This window comes from Monodelphis domestica, chromosome 4 (assembly GCF_027887165.1).
Source record: "Monodelphis domestica isolate mMonDom1 chromosome 4, mMonDom1.pri, whole genome shotgun sequence".
Classification (NCBI taxonomy): domain Eukaryota; kingdom Metazoa; phylum Chordata; class Mammalia; order Didelphimorphia; family Didelphidae; genus Monodelphis; species Monodelphis domestica.
In genome coordinates, this window is record NC_077230.1 from 422,376,328 (window position 1) to 422,398,762 (window position 22,435).

A 22,435-nucleotide genomic window follows, 5' to 3' on the forward strand; every position below is an offset into this window, starting at 1 on the left:
GAGCTGAGTCAGAATTCAAGTCCAGGTTCTCCAAATCCTGTCCTGAAGAATCCGAGCTCTGTAGGCACAGCCGCTGCTTTATTTTGTTTTCCAAAATAATTGGTCCAAGGCAAATACTACCCACACTGCCTGGGGACTCATCTACCCTCCCTTTGGTCTTCCCCATAGAAATGAGCTGGACAGTGGGAGCTAGAACCAATGGCTTGCTGGTGGGGTAAGGCTTATCTGGGGAGCTGAACTCTGAAACAATGCTGTGTTGTGTGCCTAGAGTGACTCATCCATTTATGGTATGGGCTCTTATCAGATCTGGTGCTGCAGTAAAGGCCTTTGCTTCACATTCAGGGGGAACCAGTCCAAGAGTGTGTGATTATGGAAGGATGACAGAGACAAGAAGGGGGAAGGGAACTCTGTGTGTGTGTGTGTGTGCAGGGGGATGAACCCATTTCTGCAGGGGGAAACCAAACCTTAAGGCACTACCAGATGGAATCTATTTGTTTATTTATGTATTCATTTATTTATTTTTTTAAACCCCTACTTTCTGTCTTGGAACCAATATTGGTTCCAAGGCATAAGAGTGGTAAGGGCTAGGGTGGGGTTCAGTGACTTGCCCAGGGTCACACAGCTGGGAAGTGTCTGAGGCCAGATTTGAACCCAGGTCTCCGGGCCTGACTCAATCCACTGAACTACTCAGCTGCCTCTCAGACTGAATCTATTTAGAACTGACTGGGTCCCCAGGGAGTGTTGAGTAGAATCCTCTTATTTTACAGATGAGGAAACTGAGGTTCAGAGAAATAGACTGATTTTTTTCAAGGTTATATAGCAAAGTAGGAGAGTTGGAATGTTGGTTGGTTCATTGCTTTTTATTGAGGGTCCCCCCAAGCGGGCTGATGTGCTCCTCCTTTGCCTTCTGGAATTCAGTTGGCCCAGATCTGCAGGGACAAAGGAGGGCTGGTGTTAGTATCTCATCAGGAAGGAGTAGGGAAAATGAGAGAAATGCCCTGCTTACAACCACAGTCTGTCCCTGCCTCCCCATTTCCCCATCAGCCCGATGCCTCATTCTCTCAGAGGAGCCTAGAACTGAAGGATGTTCCTCAGCCTGGTATTCAGGAACCTTCATTATCTGGTGCCATGCTCTTCTCCCGTCCTTATCACATATGCTCAATATTCTGAAAGACTTTAGACTCGTGTTGGTGAAGGTATGGCAAGTGTGCCCAGGTGAGCCACAGAGGGCTGCTCCATTCCCCCTCTCCACTGTACCTGAGAACAATTTTCGCATTTCCCACCCCTCTGTTCAGCTGCCCAAAGGGAGCACTTTCTCCCTCCATTGTCTGGGGTAATGCAGGAGTCTCATAGGCAGCTTGAAGGTGCAGTTTGGGCATACAATCTCTGAAAGGTTCGCCAATGCTGCTCCAGACCTTTAACAGGGCCTTATTTATTTTGTATTTTTAAATATTTCCCCCTGTTTCCATGATTCATTTTCTGTCCCTCCCCTCTTCCTTCCTCCTCCCAGAGCTGACAAGCAGTTCCATGTGGTTGTGCAAATGTTGTCACTTGATACCTATTTTCCTATTATTCATTTTTGCTATAGAACGATCTTTTAAAACCTAACCCCCAAATCACATACCCATATAGACAAGCAATAAGTGATGTTATATGTTTTACTTCAAAGTGTATTTTAGCTTAGCCTGAGCTTAACCTCAGTTTACCCTTCATCCTCCTCTCTGTGATGTGGCCCATTCTTTTCTGGTCATCCCCATCACTTCCCTTCCCATCTGGGTGGCTACCTCCTGGCCTGGAGGGAAGAAACGGAGATGGCCACATCCAGACATTTAAAGGCAGCCAGTCCTTCTGGGGAGGAAGCCAATATCGGACAGTCTACTGCTTCTGGCTGGGACTAGGGCTCCTTCTTTAATATGAGGGGGCTCAAGTTCCTTTTAGTTCTGCCATTCTGTTCTCAAGTTCCCTCCCAGTTCTGACATTCCCTGTTCTAGGTCCCTCTAAGCTCTGACATCCCCTGTTTTAAGCCCCCTTCCAGTTCTGACATTCCCTGTCCTAACGTCCTTCTAGCTCTGACATTCTTTTAGATCCCTGCAAGTCCTGGCCATCCGGGGTGTAATATTCTCCCCAACCAGGATGTTGGATGTTCACTTTTTTTTTCAGTCTTCTTCCAGGCCTCCTTTCCCTTCAGCCTCTGCTTTTACCTCTTGGGCTGAAGGGATGGGTCTTCCAGGCTTAGATACACCCACATTCTTGGCTCTTTCCTTTCCTGCAAAGGAGAGAAGAGGGAAGTCAGAGAATGGAGAAATGGGCCCCCTTCTCAGTGTCTAATGGAGCTTGAGCAAGGGGAAGGGCTGTTTTGGGCCCAAGAGGAGGTGGGGAATCCTTGTCTTTTTCACGGCAGGAGAGAGGACTAACTTTTTGGTGGAAGACCTGGGGATGGTCTGGACCAATGACATCTGTAGACAGTGCATTGTGCTAACTAGGCACTTAGAGATGGAACCAGGATGCAGCAATGGCCCCAAGGGAGCACCATTCAGAGAGGCTGGTCTATGACAGTGACCTTGAGCCTTAAGGACAATCCCCAGCAGGGATGGCTCTAGAATTTCCCATGGAACACCTGGCCCCACAGTGCTCCTTTGGCATGCCCCAAGAATGCCCACCATTTGCCAAAGGAAGGGGAGGTCTTCCTTACCTCACTGATTTCCTGTTGAGCACAGAGTATGTCATGCCCCCAATGAAAAAGATTATCCCTGCAATTCCTGCGACAGTCAGGCAGATGGCAGGAGCTCCAGAGAGGGAGTAGATGGGGTCGGGTTCGATGGGCTCTATGTCACTGTTGTCCTCTGAAGGAAACGAGGAGTCCAACAGAGTGAGTGGCCAGGCTCCCCGCCCACCTCCCTCACCAGCCACAAAGTGGACAAAGGGCCTGAACTCTTAACTGCCTGGGGGAGATTTGACACAGGCCCCTTCCCTTTAGTTACTCCTTCATCAGTAACAGTTCAACTCCATTCAACCCAAAAGCATTTATTGAGAGCCTACTAGGGTGCTTGGGAGGCTAGGTGATGCAGTGGATGGAGCACAAATCAAGCCTCAACTACTTCCTAGCTGTGTGGCCCTAGGCAAGTCACTTCATCCTGCTTGCCTCAGTTTCTTCATCTATAAAATGAACTAGAGAAGGAAAAGGCAAATCACTCTGGTGTCTTTGCCCAGAAAAACTCACATGGGGGTCACAAAGAATCATATGTGACTGAAATGACTGAACAACAACACTAGTGTAATAATGAAAGTAAAATTATTAAATGTAATATTAATAAAAATCGTGGTCGCCATCTATAAAATTTACTCTCAAGTCATGAGTCTGTTAGTCGCTCTTAACAATTACTTTTTAATCAAAATGGAGATAAAGTAAAAAGAGGGCAATGTAGGAAGCAGACAGAAAATATCACCTAGGAGTAGGTGTGTAGGAGGTCTTTTTGGAGAGAGTGGATGACTACTTAATGAGGATGTTGCAGAGGATGGATCTTTGTTTATTTGTGAGTAGGATGTTAACAGTTTCTGAGGTCTCTTCCAACTAGATTTTTTATCCTGGCATTTGAAGCCCTCCACCATCTGACTTCATGTTCTATTTCCAATCCTCCCCCCCCCCCCCCCCATACCTGTCCCCTGCGCATCCTTTTAGCTATAGCCAAATTGAACAAATTGTGCCATGCTATTCTCATCCTGCTCTCTTCTTCTGAGCATTTAGTCAAGCTGAATCCCCCTGTTCTGTCATCCCTGGAATGCAATCCCTCCTCATCAATGCCTTGGAAATGCTGGTTCTTCAAGGTCCCAGCTCAGGGGCTGCCTCCTGCAAGAAGCCTTCCAAGCCTGTCTCCTGGAGGTGATTGCTCTCTCCCTGAGCTCTTGCCTCTCTGAGCTTTCCTGCTCATTCTTATACTCATTTGTGCTCAGGTCTCCTTCAACCCATCCTTCTTCTCCCTCCAAAGCAGGACTTTGCCCATCTTTGTATTCCTTCTGTCCATGTTGGGATCGGCTCACAGGGCCAGGGTCAGAAGGGACCTTAGAGACCCTAGTCCAACCCCTTCACCTTATAGATGAGAAAACTGACCCTCTCCTACCCCTTCTTGCCACTCAAGGAAGAACCATCCTGCTCTAGAACCTCAGACCTCTTGCCTAGATTACTGAAAGAGCCCCCTAATTGGTCTCTGCCTCCTGACTCTCTCCTCTTTAACCCAACCTGCATGTGACCCACAAAGTGACATTTCCAGAGCACGGGTTGGACAGTGGTGCTCCTTTGCTCAAGAATTTTCTGTGGGGACTCCCCATGGCCCTTGGGAGAAATGTAAGGTCCTCATTTTTACATTTAAAGTCCTCACAATGACTCCAAGTTGTCTTCTCAGGCTGATTACTCCTCCTTGCTACTGAACTTTGGTCTCTGGACAAACTAATTTACTTGCCAGTTCCCAAATATGACATTCCATTTCCAGCCTCCTTGCCTTTGCATAGACTGTGCCCCCTTCCCACATGTGGCCTGGAATGCTCTCTCTCCATTTCTTGAAATCCTTGTTCCTCAAAGGGCTCAGCTCAAGTGCTGCCTCCTACAGGTGGCCTTTCCAGACTCCTCTTAGTTTTTAGTGCCCTCCTCAAGTCACCTTGTATTCCTTTTGGATATGTTCCATATTTGCTGATTTGCAACCATCTTGCATGTATTGTTGGGCATTGTCGCTTTATACAAAGAATGCTTGGCATTGACTTCAAAGCCCAGCTCTCCTGCTAATTTATTCTCTGTGTGACATTGGGCAGCCCACTTAACCACACTGACCTCAGGTTCCCCATCTGTGAAATGAGGGGATCAGTCTTTGATTAAGGAATCACCCTTGATAATCTCTGAATCCTAACAGCATGTAGGAGCATAGAAGAGGGTCTCTAAGGTCACCTCATCTATCCTCTTCACTTAAAAATTATAAAACTCTTATCTATTGTGTTAGTATCAGTTCTAAGACAGAATTGCAGCAAGGGCTGGGCAGTTGGGGTTAAGTGACTTGCCCAGGGCCACATGTATAATTGAAAATCTGTTACCCTAAAAAAGGACTACATTTCCCAGGATCCCACCAACTTCCTGTCATTATGTACATCCTGTATACAGGGGATAAATATTGAGTGGGTGGTCCTGCTGGGCCTCTTTGGCTTCCTGTCAACATGGTGATGGTGGAAAGGTGGGGATTTTGAAATGACTAATCAGCCATGGGCACATGGTCTTTTATTTTTGTATCCTCTTTATTCCTTGATTTCTAATGATCATTAATGAATCTCCTAAAATAGAATATTTTATTATTTGAGATTTAATTTTAATTTTTACACACCTAGCTAGGACGTATCTGAGCCCAGATCGGAACCCAGGTCCTCCTGACTCTGGGTCTGGTGTTCTATCCATTTCTATCCATTGTGCTGTCTAGTTGCCTTTATTCCCTTCATTTAAAAAAAAAACACAACAAAACTCTTACCTTCCACCTTAGAATCAATATTGTGTATGGCTTCCAAGGCAGAAGAGTAGTAATAGGCAATGGCAATGGGGGTGAAGTGACTTGCCCAGGGTCACCCAGCTAGATTGGAATTCAGGACCTCCCATCTCTAGACCTGGCTCTCAATCCACTGAGCTCCTGCCCCATTTTTATAGAGGAGAGAAGTGAGGCCCAGCAAGATCAAGGGATGAATTCCAGGCCACATGGATACTAAAGATGATTCACAAATCCAATGGTCTTTCCACTCTACCACAAAACTCCCTCTCCACTGAAGTCTCATGGCTCTCATTGCTTAGACTAATCAATCTCTTGGCACTGGGTCTAGACCTCCCTGGTATGGCTAATGACATTGCTCAGGGCAAGAATTACACTGCTTTTACAGGTGAGGAAACTGAGGCCCAAAGAAGTTAATTGACTCGTCCATGGTCACTCAGCCAAAACAAAGACAAAGGCAAGATTGGAACCCTGTTCTTGTGATGCCAAGTCCAGCAGATTTCCCATGACCCTATTGTCCCATGCACCGTATGCGTGGGGCATCTAAGTTGGAGACAGAGAATCACATCTTGATGTGACACCAGATGGATTTCCTCAACTCTGATTCACTGACTGGGGCTTGGGACTATCAATGGGGAACTCACGAGGCAGCCGCACTTGGATGGAAGGGGAGGTTTGCTGGCCCACGCTGTTCCGAGCCATGCAGAAGTAATTGCCCAGGTCCTTCGGGCTCAGTCTCTGAATGACGTACACGGATCTGTTCCAACACTCAGTCCCATTAAAGAACCAGAAGACCAGGGGGCTGGGGCTTCCACTAACTTCACAGTTCAAGACCACGGAGTAGTTGAGGTCACTTGTGATAACATTTTCATAACTTCGTGTTGGATGGGTAAACAAAAATATCTGGGAAGGGCTATCTGTGAGGGGAAGAGGAGGGGATCACAGTGAGGGGGGCATTTTGGGAGAGAAAGGGTTCTTTTGGCCTTAGAATCAATACTAAATATAGGTTCCAAAGCAGAAGAGTGGTAAGGTTTAGGCAATTGGGGTTACATGACTTACCCAAGGTCATACAGTTAGGAATTGTCTGAGGTCAGATTTGAATTCAGGACTCCCCCCCCCCATCTCCAGGTCTGGCTCTCTATCCACTGAGCCACCTAGTTGCCCCTCAGATTTATCTTTTGTAAAATGAGAGAGTTAAAGAGGTGACCTTCAGAGGCAGAGCAGTTTAGAGGATTCAGACATAGAACTTGGGCTTGAATTCTGTCTCTCTTACTTAACTGAGTAACCTTGGCCAAGTCATGTGAGTTCTGCTGCCTTCATTTCTCCTTCAGTAAAATGGGAGGGATTCCTTGAGGATGGCTGTGTGCCTGGCAGAGGATTTCTGCCCCAAGTGAGAGATCAGATCAGGCTTTTCCTCTGCCCCTAAATCTGACAGCCTTGGTACCTGCGCCCACATGGGCAGCTGGATGAGGTGTTCTTTACTTACAGTTCACAGTCAGTTGGATGGTATCACTTGTGGCGCTGGTGAGGTTGTTCTCCACCCTACAGTAGTACAGCCCCTGGTCTCCTAGGGTCACCCTCAAGATGGTCAGAGTCCTGTTGTCGCTGGACAGCTCCAGGCGCTCTCCACCTGACAGCAGCACACCACCATTGAACCAGAGGATCTTGACGTTGGTTGCGTTGGTGTGACAGGTGAAGACCACTGAATCGATCTCCGCCACAGGAACAGTCGTGTTGGCTGAGATTTTGGGCTTTGAAATGGAGTCTAGGGAGGACAAGGGGATGAAAGAGTGAGGTATGGAACAGGAACATGGGGTGGAAGTTGTGGACCCCAGGTTCAAATTCCATCTCTGTCACTACACACGTGATTTTGGGCAAGTCACTTGGGCCTTAGTTTCCTCATCTACAAAATGGGATGGGAGGTTGGATTAGGCTTTTTCCTACTTTCTAGATCCATTATCCTACATACAACCCTGCCCATCTATATTTCTCCAATTTGGGCCTCCTCCTAGATGCCCTACCTGAATGCTTCATATCCAGGCTCTCCTCTCCTTCCTTTGAGACCCTAGCATACTTAACTTCATCTGTGCACAAATTCTCCTCTGTGTCTTTGACTTTTCTGGGTATGTTCCCATTCCCTCTAGGAGGAGGTGGGGCTACATGCATAGCAGCCCACTCTGGAGGGGGTTGTCCCTTGTCTCACTTTCCTTCTTATCTCCTGGGATAAGAAAGAGGGATCATGTGAGACTGGATATAAGGAGGCTTTGAATATCACTGAGTCCTTCCCATTTTACAGAGAAGAAAACTGAGACTGTGTGAATCTTAAAACTTCTCACTCTACCTTGGAATATTTGGTTAAGGCTATTCCCATCTAAACAATGGAGGTACTTGATCAGGAATGTATGTGAGAACTTTAAAATTACTCCACCCATACTTAGTCATACTTTAGGGGAAGATAAAGTTGTAAAACTCCTTACTGAACAATGAAAAAGTACTTAACTTATAACTTATAGTGAGGCAAAAGCCCTTAAGCTAGGTCTATTTTTAGATCTAATACAAAAAGGGTGCTAAGTACCTATGAAGGTCAAATTAATCACTAAAAGGGCAAGCTTAGCAAAGAGATGCGAATTACTCAGAAGTTTTAGTCTACCCAGAGAAGGTGATAACAAGATGTGAATTAAGAATGGTCAGTCCTTTGGAAAATGTCTACTGTGATTGGTAGACGTAAATATTTAGGGGAGGTGACACAAGAGAAAATTTTCTTTAAAAGGAAGGAGCTGGAGGGCTCTGGAATCAGTTCAACTTTGGTAGCTGAGTTGGAGCTTGGACTAGTTGGAGTAGCTGGGTCTCTCTGAACACTAGAGTTTTGCCTGGGACAAAATCTTGTGGTGAGTGATGAAAGACTGACTTAGTTTTCTCTCTTAAGGAGCCTAGGCGCCCCATTTCCTCTCTCTCTCTCTCTCTCTCTCTCTCTCTCTCTCTCTCTCTCTCTCTCTCTCTCTCTCTCTCTCTCTCTCTCCCTTCCCTTAATTCCTTAATTTGTATTAATTAAAATCTCCATAAAACCCAGCTGACTTGGGTATTTCATGTTTGGGAATTTTTCCCATGGCGACCACTTCATTTTTAATATAAAATCAAGACACTAAAAAATTATCTTTATGCTTTTGGCAATTCAAAGTCTTAAACCCATATTTTCGCGGTCACAGTTTATGGCAACCACTCTTTTAACTGTAACAGTTTATAGCAACCACTCTTTTGTCTGTAACAACGGAGAGAAAGGAAGTGATTCATCTAAAGTTATAGGGCTATACACATCAGAGCAGGATTAGAACCATTGTTCCTCTGAACATAATTCATCAACAATCAAGGAAGTCCTACCATATGCCAGACATTGTACTAGGTGTGGGAAATAAAAAATGTAATGTTTCTTGCCTCCAGGACTTTTCATTCTCTGAAGGCAACAGAGGCTCCAGGGACTTCCCTGCCTTAGGGACTATGGGCAGGTGTTATCTGTGAAGATTGAATTTAGTTCTCCCCTGATTGTAAAAATGAAGGCACTTAGCTCTTCCTTTATTGTGAAGACTAAATTGTAATCCACAATCTATTTTTAGATTTTAATCTATAAAAAGGTGGTAACTTAGTATTTTAAGTATGTCTACCCATTTTAACTACAAAAGGTGTTAAGTATCTACAAAAGGTGAACTAACCAAAAAAGGTGTTAAGTGACCCAAAAGATATAATCTAACCAGAGAAGGTGAGAACTAAAGAGTGGGCAGTCCTGGAGAAAAGCGTCTTCTGTGATTGGTAGATATGAAATTTAGGGGAGGTGACACAATAGAAAAAGATCTTTAAAAAGAGAACCAGAGGTCAGAAGAAGATATTTGATTCAGTTCAAGGAGATCAAGGAGATCTCTGACTCGGAGTTGGACTGGAGGAACTGGACCCCTGGAGGAACTTGTGCAGGAGACCTCAGACAGCTTTTCCATTTTAGACAGTCACCATTGGTGAGTGAAAGGTTGACTTAATGACCCTGGCTTTTCTGGAGGTGTAAACCTCCAAGAAAGGCCCATCATCTTGAGACTTTTCCCCTGATTAGGGCCTTAGAATTTCTACCTGGCTCTGAGGAAGCCAGAACTCTCTCTCCTTCTCTACCCTTTTCTCACTTCCTTCATATCTAACCTCTATTGTAAATAAACTACAATAAATTCCATTTACTTTAGTAATTCATTTTGGGATTTAGAAATGAAATCCCTGGTGACCACCTATATAAATATTCAGAGTCCAACCACAATTAAAATTGAGCATATCCTTAATGGGCACAGCAGATTTTGCTTACCATCTGCTTGCTTCACTTTGATGTAGGTAGATGCATTCCTTGGTCCTGACTCAGTGTCCAGTAGCAAGGAGTAGAAACCAGTGTCAGAGAGAGTGAGGTTTCTGATTTCCAAGATGTTCCAGTGTGTCAGAATCTTTCTCGTGGTGTGGGCAGGACTGAAGACTTGGGCACAGGGGCCTGTCCTGTTAGTGGGGATGCAACTGACGATCATGGCAGGATACCAGGGCCGGAACCAAGAATACCAGGTGGCATTGAGGATATCATCTGGAGTGTTCAAGGCAATCAAAAGCATGTTGCCTCCTTCCATAGGTTGGGTTGGGACTGTGTTGATGAAGATCTCAGCAAATCCTGGGTGAGTCCAGAAGCTCAGCAGGATAGCTTGGAGAAGGACCAGAAAAGAGGTTGGGTGGGATGGGGGTGGGGTGGGAAAAGCAACTTTATGAGGGACTGAATGCCACACTGGGAGCAGGTTAGTGGTACCTTCCCCCAGATGACTGGTGTCCCTTCCTTGTCTAGTGGGTGGCAGCCTAAATATAATTTCTACACATCCAAGCCAGATGCTAGGAAGCATATCCTCCATTATCCATCCTCCAGTTGATGTCATGAGATAGAGCTCCTTTGTCAAACAAGGAGAGAGCTACTTTGCACTACCCCTGCAAGGCTGTGTTTGGAGAAAAGGTGTAGAATATAGGCTAGTAAAGATGTTAATTCTAATTGATAAATGAAGTCATGCATTTGGGTTAAGAAATCATCTCAAGCACAAGATGAAAAAAGTTGGGATGAGTAACTAGTCACCACCTGCAAAAACTACAAATGTTCATGTTGCAAGATGGCGACCACAAAAACTGGGATCCTTGACAGCATTGTGAGAGAGAAAATGTTTCCAAGAATAAAGAGGGTTGTGGTCAGTTTTGGGAGGCCATGGGTTATATAGGCTAGGGATTAGCTAGGGAGTTGCTAGAGGAAGGCAGTCTGGATGGTGAGGGGCTCTGAGATGATGGAATAGCCAAGATTACTTGGAGCAACTGGCCATGTGCAGCCTGAACAACGTGAGACTTAGGAGAGTGGTAGGGCAGCTATCTTCATGTAGGACTACTAGCTGAAGGGTTATTATGTGGAAAAGTGTTAGGCTTGGTCTGCCTAGCTTCTGAGGGCCGACTTGGAAGCAAAAGTTGTAAAGAGAAAAGAGTATACTTTGGTCTCAGTATATGAACAAGTAAGCCTCCCAATGGTTAGAGCCATCACCAAATGTAATGGTAAATGGTTCATCTCTCCTTTAGGCTGTCTAGATGGCTTCTTCTAATGTGGGAATTTGGTGAATCTGTGATGCTATAGCTAGGGATGAGGAGGGGAAACTTCATGGAAAAAGCATTGGAGGGATTAGGACTACAGCCAAGGGTTTATGGATGAGGACATGGTCTGGGAGCACATACCTCCCCCTGATCCTCATGTGTGGACCCTTTCCTATGACCCAGTACACCTTCATCCTCAACCTGGACAAAGTGGGGTACTCTAAGGACCTGTGCTTCTCCTTTTGGGGGGTCAGTGACCTGGGGGAGGCTGGTAGGGCAGGGAGCTGGTTGTCAGGAACAAGGTCACGTATATACACATAGACACCTACAAACACACACACACATATACCCCTGGACATATGTCGGGGCTGGGGCAGCACCCAACCATAGGTCTCTAGACTGGCAGCCCTTCCCACCTCGTAAAGCAGGTGGGCTTGTCTCCCCTCCTGTGCTGACTCAGGTCAGCATTTCTGACCAAGATGACCATTTATTGAGGGGTGAGGTGGTCATTCCTGCCACTCCCTGGCACTATGACCATTTTCTTTCGGTCCCACATTACCAAAAAAGTCAGGAATTGTTTTCTCCCAGACTTAGGAAGTTTTTTTTTAAATTTTCCATTTTATTTTTTCTTCTTTAATAAATCCTGCTCCCATGGAAAAAAAATCAAAACAAACAAACAAAAGGTAGTTCAGTGAATAGATAACCAGACCTGGATATGGGAGGTCCTGGGTTCAAATCTGGCCTCAGATACTTCCTAGCTATGTGACCTTGGGCAAGTCACTTGATCCTAATTCCCTAGCCCTTACTGCTCTTCTGCTTAGCAACCAGTACTTAATATTGATCTGAAGGCAGAAGGTAAGGGTTGACAAACAAAAAGAAAGACCACTGGAGATTTGGGGTTCTGTTCCTCACACTGCAACACAGTAACTTTGAAATCTGGGATAATTCAGCTTTGCCTTGTGGGGCTCAGTTTCCCCATATATGAAATGAAAGAGCTATACTAGATGTTTGAAAAAATATTCCTTTATGACTCTGACATTCAAAGTGCTGTATTCTAAGGACTCTGAGGTCTCTGCTATTCTATGTTCTGAAGTTCCTTCTGCCTCTAGCATTCTGTGTTCTAAGGCCCCTTTCAGCCTGACATTCTACACTGTATCCTCTAAGGGCCCCCTAATTTTCTAAGTCCAATAAAACTCCCAGCTCAGACATCCTAGCATTCATTCTCCACGTATGCTTGCGTGTGTGTCAGGGTACACGTGTGTTTCTCTTTCCTGCCCAGAGAAGGCGAGCCTGCCCCCTTTGTAAGGTCTGGGCTTGGGTTGTTTCGAGTTTGCGCTTGGGGCTTCCCCCAGGACTGTTCCCTCCCTCAGTGGTTAGGGCGTGAGCTTGGTTCTCCACTTACCTATGAGCAGGAACCTTTTCCAGGGGCTGCCGCAGCCATGCTGATGGTCTCTGGACAGCTCCATGACTCTGCCCCTACAGGGGACTTGTGCCCTGATCACAATTCCTGCCTCTCCTTCCTGAGCAGAATCCTTTTCTCAACCAGTGGATCCAGGACAAGGCTGGCCTCTGCCACTGGCTTTGCCCTACATGCCTTGCCTTGCCCAGGATCACGTGGTCTGCCTTTCTGAGCAGGGACTTTGCCCTTGAATCTCCCCTCCCTAAGCAATAGCATCCCCAGGTGAGCCAGGTGAGCCATTCCTGGACCCGGATGCCTCCTGCTAATCATTCCTCCAGGGACCTCCGGCATCCCATCAGTTCTCTCTCCACATTCCAACCACCTGACTCCCCATTTGAGGGAGACTTTGGGGCAGAAGAATGGCGGCTCACATTCAAGGAGAGCTTTGGGCTCATGATAATCCAGTGGGTGGTCACTCAGCCAGCAGGGGGCTTCGGCAAGATTCATTTTTTAAGGTCTTCACACTTTCCACTTGTCCTCTGGGAAGCCGGCTCCTTGGCCGTCTCGTCCCCAGGGAGAGAAGAGAAGAGGGGCCCGAGCTAGGCTTATCTCTCTCTCCCTGCCAGAGCTCAGCCTAGAGAAGAATGGCCTGCGAGGAGTCTCTGTCACACACTGGGCTGGGAGCCAGTAATGGCAGCTGCTGATGCCCTACCTGGATAGTTGCTCAGTCCCATGGCCTCCGGTTAAAGGTCGGAGGTTCCCATTCCTTCCTCTCGGGCCTCTTACGTCCCCGCCAATTATGACCTGTCCCAAGCTCCTCCTTGCCCCTCCTGGACAAAGGTTCTCAATGACCAGGAACAGCAGTCCAACAAGACCAGTGCCTATGACTGGCTTCTTTTAGTGGTCTAAAATTAGCAGGCTAAATGTGTTCATTGTCTAACTGACTGAGTCATGAGATCGGGCAGAGATAGGGGGATCCCTCCTCCCTAGCTTTCTTCCTGCTCTCTCTCCACTCTTTGATCTCTGGGCCACAGGGTGTAACTGGGATGGAAGACACTAGGTTCTAGATTTGGTTCTGACAATTGTGGTGCTGGAAAAGCCAAGAGATGCTTGGACAGCAAGGAGATCAATACTATTTTTTTTTTAACCCTCACCTTCCGTCTTGGAGTCAATACTGTGTATTGGCTCCAAGGCAGAAGAGTGGTCAGGGCTAGGCAATGGGGGTCAAGTGACTTGCCCAGGGTCATACAGCTGGGAAGTGTCTGAGGACAGATTTGAACCCAGGACCTCCCGTCTCTAGGCCTGGCTCTCAATCCACTAAGCTACCCTGCTGCCCCCTAGATCAATACTATTGACTGGCTATTAAACCCTTTCTCTTTTTGGGTCTCAGTTTCCTTACTGATAAAATAAAATGTATCCTCCTCTCCTTTCTTCTGGTTCTGGCACTATGATTGAATTGGCTCTGCTGCTGTTCCTGGAAGGGATGTGTTTATCCCTGTGGCCCTGTTTGCCAGCCCTGAAACTCTCTGGACCAAGGTGCTCTTCTTCCCTGGCTACCACTTCCCTAAGTGAGTCATTTCTCCCTATTATGCTTCTTGAAGACAGGGATGGATTTGTGTTTATATTTGTATCCCCAGTAATTAGCATAGCACATGGAACATTTTGTTGTTGCTTATTCAGTTGTGTCCAACTCTTCATGACTCTATAGACTGGTACAGTGATGGCAAACCTATGGCACAGGTGCCAAAGATGGTCTGCAGAACGTTCTCTGTGGGTACTTGGTCACCCTCCTTCCCCACTCCTCACCTCCTCACCTCCAGAGTTTGTTTCTAGAAAAGTAGAAGGACTTGAGCATAGATGATCTCTTCTCCCTTCCACCTTGCCTGATGACAGTTTTTCACTCCCCTGCCCCTCTGCCCAGCAGTCCAATGTGAACACACTGGAGTTAAGATGGGTGACTCATAGACAGCAGAGCTGGTGGGGAGTAGAGCACTCAGGTCACTCCCCTCCCCCTTTCTATCCTTGCTGAGGATATTCCTCATTTCACCAAGTCCTCTGGCCAGCAGCCCAATGGGAACGCTTTCTCCCTGCCCTGTGTGGAGTAATGGGTGGGGGCACATCTAGTATAAAGTGAGGTCATGGCATGCAGTCTGGGGGCGGGGAGCAGGCACAGCACTCGGTCTGGGGGGTGGGGGTAAGGTCCGGCACTCCATCTCTAAAAGCTTCACCATCACTGGACTAGTACAGCTTCAGGCTCTTCTATCCTCCACTATCCCCAAAAGTGTGTCCAAGACCATGCTCATTGCTTCCATGACACTATCTATCCATTTCATCCTCTACCATCTTCTTCTACCTTCAATCTTTCCAGACAGCAAGCAGTCCTGTCTTCCCATTCTGTGGCCAAAGTATTCCAGCTTCAGCTTCCATATTTGTTTTTCCAATGAAGAGGCTGAGTTAATTTCTTTAAGGATTGACTGATTTGATCTTGCTATCCAAGAGACTTCCCATGATTGGAAAGCTCGATACTGCAGTGCTGAGCTTTCCTTACGGTCCAACTCTCACAGCCATCCTTTGCTACTGGAAAAACCATCGCTTTGACTCTGCAGACCTTTGGTGCTGTGTCTGTTTTTTAGTGTGCTGCCCAGATTTGCCATCCTTTTGTTTCCAAGGAGCAACATCTTTTAATTTCATGGCTGTAATCACCATCTGTAGTGATCTTTGAGCCCGAGGATATAAAATCGGACACCATTTCCATTTCTGCTCCATCTGTTTGCCAGGAAGTGATGGGACCGCTTGCCAAGACCTTAGGGGCTTTTTTTTTTTTTTTATGTGAAGCTTCAAGGCAGCTTTCACACTCTCCTCTTTCACCCAGACATGACACTCGATGTTCTGGGTTCTAGGACTCCTTTCCTCTCTGACACTCTGGTTCCAGGCTTTTGTGTTCCTTCCTCCTTTAATAATCTATATTATTATGCACATTCAAGCTTTGGTACTAGGTTCTTTGTGTTCTAAGTTTTGTTCTCAGTTTTTAATAATCTTTATTTTTTAAAATAATAATCTTTTTTTTAATAATGTATATTATTATGCACATTCAAGCTTTGGTACTAGGTTCTTGGTGTTCTAAGTTTTGTTCTCAGTTTTTAATAATCTTTATTTTTTAAAATAATAATCTTTTTTTAATAATCTATATTATTATGTACATTCAAGCTTTGGTACTAGGTTCTTGGTGTTCTAAGTTTTGTTCTCAGTTTTTAATAATCTTTATTTTTTAAAATAATAATCTTTTTAAAAATAATCTATATTATTATGCACATTCAAGCTTTGGTACTAGGTTCTTGGTGTTCTAAGTTTTGTTCTCAGTTTTTAATAATCTTTATTTTTTAAAATAATAATCTTTTTAAAAATAATCTATATTATTATGCACATTCAAGCTTTGGTACTAGGTTCTTGGTGTTCTAAGTTTTGTTCTCAGTTTTTAATAATCTTTATTTTTTAAAATAATAATCTTTTTAAAATAATCTATATTATTATGCACATTTAAGCTTTGGTACTAGGTTCTTTGTGTTCTAAGTTTTGTTCTCAGTTTTTAATAATCTTTATTTTTTAAAATAATAATCTTTTTTTAATAATGTATATTATTATGCACATTCAAGCTTTGGTACTAGGTTCTTGGTGTTCTAAGTTTTGTTCTCAGTTTTTAATAATCTTTATTTTTTAAAATAATAATCTTTTTTTAATAATCTATATTATTATGTACATTTAAGCTTTGGTACTAGGTTCTTTGTGTTCTAAGTTTTGTTCTCAGTTTTTAATAATCTTTATTTTTTAAAATAATAATCTTTTTTTAATAATCTATATTATTATGTACATTCAAGCTTTGGTACTAGGTTCTTTGTGTTCTAAGTTTTGTTCTCAGTTTTTAATAATCTTTATTTTTTAAAATAATAATCTTTTTAAAAATAATCTATATTATTATGCACATTCAAGCTTTGGTACTAGGTTCTTGGTGTTCTAAGTTTTGTTCTCAGTTTTTAATAATCTTTATTTTTTAAAATAATAATCTTTTTTAAATAATCTATATTATTATGTACATTTAAGCTTTGGTACTAGGTTCTTTGTGTTCTAAGTTTTGTTCTCAGTTTTTAATAATCTTTATTTTTTAAAATAATAATCTTTTTTTTAATAATGTATATTATTATGCACATTCAAGCTTTGGTACTAGGTTCTTGGTGTTCTAAGTTTTGTTCTCAGTTTTTAATAATCTTTATTTTTTAAAATAATAATCTTTTTAAAAATAATCTATATTATTATGCACATTCAAGCTTTGGTACTAGGTTCTTTGTGTTCTAAGTTTTGTTCTCAGTTTCTAATAATCTTTATTTTTTAAAATAATAATCTTTTTTTAATAATGTATATTATTATGCACATTCAAGCTTTGGTACTAGGTTCTTGGTGTTCTAAGTTTTGTTCTCAATTTTTAATAATCTTTATTTTTTAAAATAATAATCTTTTTTTTAATAATGTATATTATTATGCACATTCAAGCTTTGGTACTAGGTTCTTGGTGTTCTAAGTTTTGTTCTCAATTTTTAATAATCTTTATTTTTTAAAATAATAATCTTTTTTTAATAATCTATATTATTATGCACATTCAAGCTTTGGTACTAGGTTCTTTGTGTTCTAAGTTTTGTTCTCAGTTTTTCTCAGTCCACATTTTAAGGTAATGCTCTTCTCTGACACTGTATGCCCAGTGTTCTAAGGTCTCTTCTCACATTCTGTGTTCTAAGGTGATTGACATTTGCTTCAGGTTCTATTTTATTTTACTTATTTGTTTACTTTAAACCCTTAACTTCCACCTTAGAACCAATACTGTGTATTGGCTCCAAGGCAGAAGAGTGGTCAGGGCTAGGCAATGAGGGTCAAGTGACTTGCCCAGGGTCACCCAGCTGGGAAGTGGCTGAGGCCATCTCTAGTCCTGGTTCTCTATCCCCTGAGCCACCTAGTTGCCCGCCATGTTCTTTTTCAGAAGGGCCTTTCAGTCACATTGTGTGTTCCAAGATTCCTCCCAGCTCTGAAATGGAAGGTTCTAAAACTCCTCCCGTTTGTGACATTCCTGTCTCTGACACGTTCTGAGGCTCATCCCAGCTCTGGCAGGCCAGGACGCCAGCCTGCTCAGCTCCCCAGAGAAACCAGTCCAGACCAAAGGGGTGGCATCATGAGTGTTTATTGAGCCAGTAGCCCAGTTCGCCTCCGCCCCCACCGCTGGCTGGGCTTCTTTCGTTGGCCGCAGGGCCTTGGAGTCACCTGTGGAGGAAGAATGCATGAAGAGGCTGGCATGCGCCCGAGGCCCAGTGGCAGGATGCCCGCCCTCCCCTCCCACTCTGGTGCCACACAAGCTCCAATCCGCCTTCCGCGTCATCGCCAAAGCCCTCTCCGGCGGCGTTGGGCTCCTTGTCTCGCCTCTGGGCACGGCTGCCGTGCCACCCCTCCCTGCGCCCCTCCCGTCAGTGCCCGTTCCTCGCTCCAGGTCTCCGGCTCCCCCCAGCATTCCCCTCTGGAAGGGGCCCCTCCAGCTTCACTTTCCCCGGGAGGCCTCTCTCGGCCTCCTCCCACCCCTTCACTCGCATTCACCTTGCCAATATTTTGCAATCTAACCGTACAAGTTCATGTTATTTCTCCCGCAAGAGTGGAAGCTGCTTGAGGCCGAGCTGTGGGCCTTGAGTCCTGTCTGGCTGGGGCCCAGCACGGGCCCAGGGTCTGCTAGGGAAGGTTGATGGGCTTTGGAGTCGGTACTGAGTTGGATTTCAGCCCAGGGAGGGATGGCACGGGGGAGGAGGAGGGCAGGCCCGTAGAAGGGCAGACGGGCACCCGGGTGCCACCCAGGGGGGAGGCCGTGGGGCGCGGGTGGGCAGGGCGGGGGGGCCAGGAGTCTCTCTGCGTCTGCCACTGGGGCTGGATGTCCAGGAGGAGGGAACCCCTGCCCAGCCTCCTTCCTCCTTCTGCCTCCCTCGACCCACGTGACGCCTACCGCTTGGAGACCAGGTAGAAGATGAGGCCTCCGATGAGGTACAGCAGGCCCAGGCCGACGCCGATGCTGAGCAAGATGACGCTCCCTTGGTAGAGGGTGTAGCTGTATTGGCCGATCATAAACTCTTCTGTGGACCGAGGGAGGAGGGGAGAAGGCGGGCGCTTGTCTCCGAAGCCTTCCCTGGGCCTCCCCGCCCGTGGGGCCCTTCCTGCCTGGACGGGTGCCCTTGGCTGGGAGGGAGCTCTCTGGGGGCCCCCGGCTGGACTGCCCCATCCCGGGGGGCTCCACGGAGCCGGCTCTGACTGCCGAAAGTGGGATCTTTCTGCCCTTTCTTCCTCGTTCTTCCATGGAACGGAATGTGCCTGCTGCGTCTGTCCCCCAGGAAGACGGGGATTTTGGCTGAATACCTCCATGGACAGGGCACATAAATGGGCACTTAATACGGGCTCCAGCGCGGAGTTGGACAGATAGTAGGGGCAGAGACAACCCCAGGGAGGACTATAGAGGTCTAAAAGTCCTCTTTTAGGGAGCAATGAGGTGGCTCAATGGATGGAGAGCCAGGCCTGGAGATGGGAGGTCCTGGGTTCAAATCTGGCCTCAACCATGTGACGGTGGACTAGTTGGTGAACTCTGGCTGCCTAGCCCTTAATGCTTTTCCACTTTGGAACCAATATTGGGTATTGATTCTAAGATGGAAGGTTTAAAGAAGTCAAGAAATGTCAGAGCTGGGGGAAGCCTTAGAACAGGGAACATGGGAGCTCAGAGGGCCTTTAGAACAAGCAATGTCATGGTCCAGGGTGACAAGGCTGTCTTCAGATCTCTTGGGTTCCACTAGGGGTGCCTCATTTTGCTTTCCCCCAACCCAACACTTCCTTTACTACCTTGTGGGATTCGGGCATCCTTCTTCACTTTTTCCCTTTCTCTCTGGCTCAGCTGGATTCAGGGGAGCAAGTGGAGGGAACCTCCAGATGATTGCGGGAAATGCAGCCCTTCCTTTCCATGAATGAACTGGAAGGCCCCAAAGCCAAGATCTTCTTCCTCACGTCCCTCCCATCCTCAGGGCAGAAGAGGGATGACACGTCCCGAAGACTTACCAGCAACTTTAAGGATGAAGGTGTCGTAGAGAACCACCTGCGTCCCAGGGTTCTCTGCAATGCATCTGTAGGTGCCCACATCGCTCCAGGACAGGTTCTTGATGCTGATGTTGCTGTTGTTGGTGGTCAGGGCAGTACCATTGAGATGCCATTGATAGCGGCAGCTGGGCATTGATGTGGTTCTGCATTCCAAATTCACCCTTGATCCCAGTTTGGCCTCAACGGTGTCCCGAAAATAAGTAGGTGAGGAACTCTTGGATATTGAATTTGGCCCATCTGTGGGGACAGAGAGGAAGGATGCTGGCCTCTGGCTCTCCACTGGTCCTTGAAGGTCTAGATCAACTTCTTTATTCATTCATTTGTCACTCATTCACACGTTCATTCATTCATTCATACATTCTTGCAGTGATTCATTTGTGCACTTGTGTGTTCATTCATTCATTCATTCATTCATTCATTCACTCATTCACTCATGTATTCATTACCCCATGCATGCATCCATTCATGCACTCATTGGTTCACTTATCCATGTATGCATTTATTCAACATGCATTCATTGTGATGTTTAACCTCTCCATCTTATTAAGCGACGGGTACTAAGGCTACAAAGGGACCAGTGAAGTCAACCTTGGACTACAGGAGTTCATGTGGGTGTATCCAATCTGTCCATAGATGGATAAATGAGAGAAATATGATTTTGGCTTGGAGCTGTCATTTCCTTGGTGGAGGGAACTCCTGAGGAAGAAATTTCCTCCACCAATGTAGATCAGCACTTGCATTGCCCTAAGACCCTGAGAGGTCAAGGAACTTGCCCAGGGCTCATGGGATGGAGATAGGACTTGTTTCTAGTTCTTCTTGACTCCAGGGTTGATTCTCTTTTTGTCAGACCATGCTACCTAGCAGATGCAAAACTTGAAAACATCTGCGATCAATAATGTAATAGAAATCTGCATATTATATGAAAGATACCATCTGTGGGCGCCATGTTGTAGAATCTGCACGGTCTGGAGATCACAAAAAACGAAACAGGAATCAATAATGTAATTATATAAAGCATCTGTTTTAGGAAAGCTGCTACGAAGGAATTTTTTGGCAGGCAGGACAGTATGGGCGGTGGGGCCCAGCTAAGGACTTTTGCAGGAAGTGAACTCTGAACCTGAGACTTGGGCTTCCAAGACATGGAGGTTCGGAGGGAGTGTACTGGGGCATGGAGGATCACCTGAATAAGGCATAGAGGTAGCAGGGAGAAAATTGGGCAGTATGGTGGGGAATTAGGATATGCAGTTGGGATGAAGCGAGGCTAGAAAGGAGGGTTGGAGCTAGAATGGAAAGGGTCTGAAAGATCAAAGAGAGCACTTTGTCCTTTAACCTGGAGGAAATAGGGATCCATTGAAACTCTTTGAGCAAGGGAGTGACACAGCTAGGTTTGTGCTTGACACTTAGCACAAAACCTGGCACACAGACAGTGTTTAATAGATGTTTGTTGACTGCCTGTGCTCTTAGCAACCTTGGTTTGGTAGCTCTGTAATTGGGAGGCAATTGCAAATGGCCCATGGGAGAGGTTACAAGGGCCTGGGCTAGAGTGGTGGTCATGCACAGGGAGAGAAGGGGAGCTCTCAGTGGTAGAACTGGTGGGACTTGGCAACGAATTGAGGAGTATGGGAAGGGATGGCTTGGTAGTCAAGGCTACTGTTGTTCAAGTATTGCCTCTAATGTATTCTGCCTGGGGAATTCTGGGAACCTTGGAGACTAAGCCCACTCAGGTCTCTGGGCAACTCTCCATGCTTGTGGTTCACAACCTTTTTGGTCTCAGGAGACCTTTTCATTCTTAAAAGTGACTGAAGACAGGGGCAGCTGAGTAGGTCAGTGGATTGAGTCAGGCCCAGAGACAGGAGGTCCTGGGTTCAAATCTGGCCTCAGACACTTCCTGGCTGTATGACCCTGGGCAAGTCACTTAACCCTCATTGCCTAGCCCTTACCACTCTTCTGCTTTGAAACCAATACCCAGTATTGATTCCAAGAAGGAAGGTAAAGGTTTTAGAAAAAAAAAAGACTGAGGACTCTCCCTAGAATGCTTTTATACATGTTGATAAGGCCCAGTGAATAGAGTCAGGAAGATCTGAGTTCAAATTCAATCAGATACTTCCTGGCAGTGTGACCCTGGGCAAGTCACTTTCCCTTGGCCTGCCTCAGTTTCTTCAATTGTAAAATGGGAATCCTAATAGTTCCTCTCTCCCAGGGTTGTTGGGAACTATCATACAAGCTATGTGGAACCCCTGTCCCCAAATCCATTGGTATGGGATTTTCCTTATTGGGGAGATAAAGACTCTTTCCTCTGAGAGGGACAGGACTGAGTTGGTGAAAGGTGAGAGAGCTCAGGCTTTTGGAGTCCCCCCTTTGGGGCTCGCTCCCAGAGAGTCTTCTTCCAGCATCAAGGGAAGATGGACGATTCCAACCCAACTCCAGGTCACTGGAGGGTAACTTGAAAGAAGCCAGCTTGAGGGGAGAGGGCAGTCTCCCTCGTGGCCCTCTCCCCAGCTCACTACACGGGAGACTTAGGGGAGTTTCTCCTTGGGTGAGTTCAAAGACTCTTACATGAACCGAGGTGCCTCACTCCCAATGGGAGAGCCCTTTCCCTCTGTATTGTCTGCTTTACATTCTTCTCTGGAGACTTTCTCTGGTTCTTTCAGTGAGCTATTGGGCAGATGCTGGGTGGTTCCATGTTAGGCATGTTGTGGAGGGGATTTGTGTTTAGGGGCAGCTAGGCAGG

At 45.8% G+C, this 22,435-nt stretch overlaps 1 protein-coding gene across 2 annotated transcripts; it reads right to left on the minus strand.

Moving 5' to 3' along the window:
* Positions 1-645: 645 nt before the first annotated feature.
* On the minus strand, positions 646-13,433 carry IGSF23 (immunoglobulin superfamily member 23). Of its 2 annotated transcripts, none has more exons than XM_007491563.3 (7): positions 13,256-13,433; positions 9,853-10,230; positions 7,003-7,281; positions 6,161-6,433; positions 2,693-2,843; positions 2,202-2,266; positions 646-929 (listed from the first exon to the last, which is right to left on the minus strand). In XM_007491563.3, exons 1-6 carry the CDS (start codon positions 13,275-13,277, stop codon positions 2,233-2,235), a joined length of 1,137 nt encoding a protein of 378 aa, XP_007491625.2. In that variant the 5' UTR covers positions 13,278-13,433; the 3' UTR covers positions 646-929; positions 2,202-2,232. The 2 variants fall into 2 exon arrangements, with proteins under 2 accessions (XP_007491625.2, XP_007491624.2); XM_007491562.3 differs by lacking the exon at positions 13,256-13,433 and adding an exon at positions 12,547-12,893.
* Positions 13,434-22,435: the final 9,002 nt, after the last annotated feature.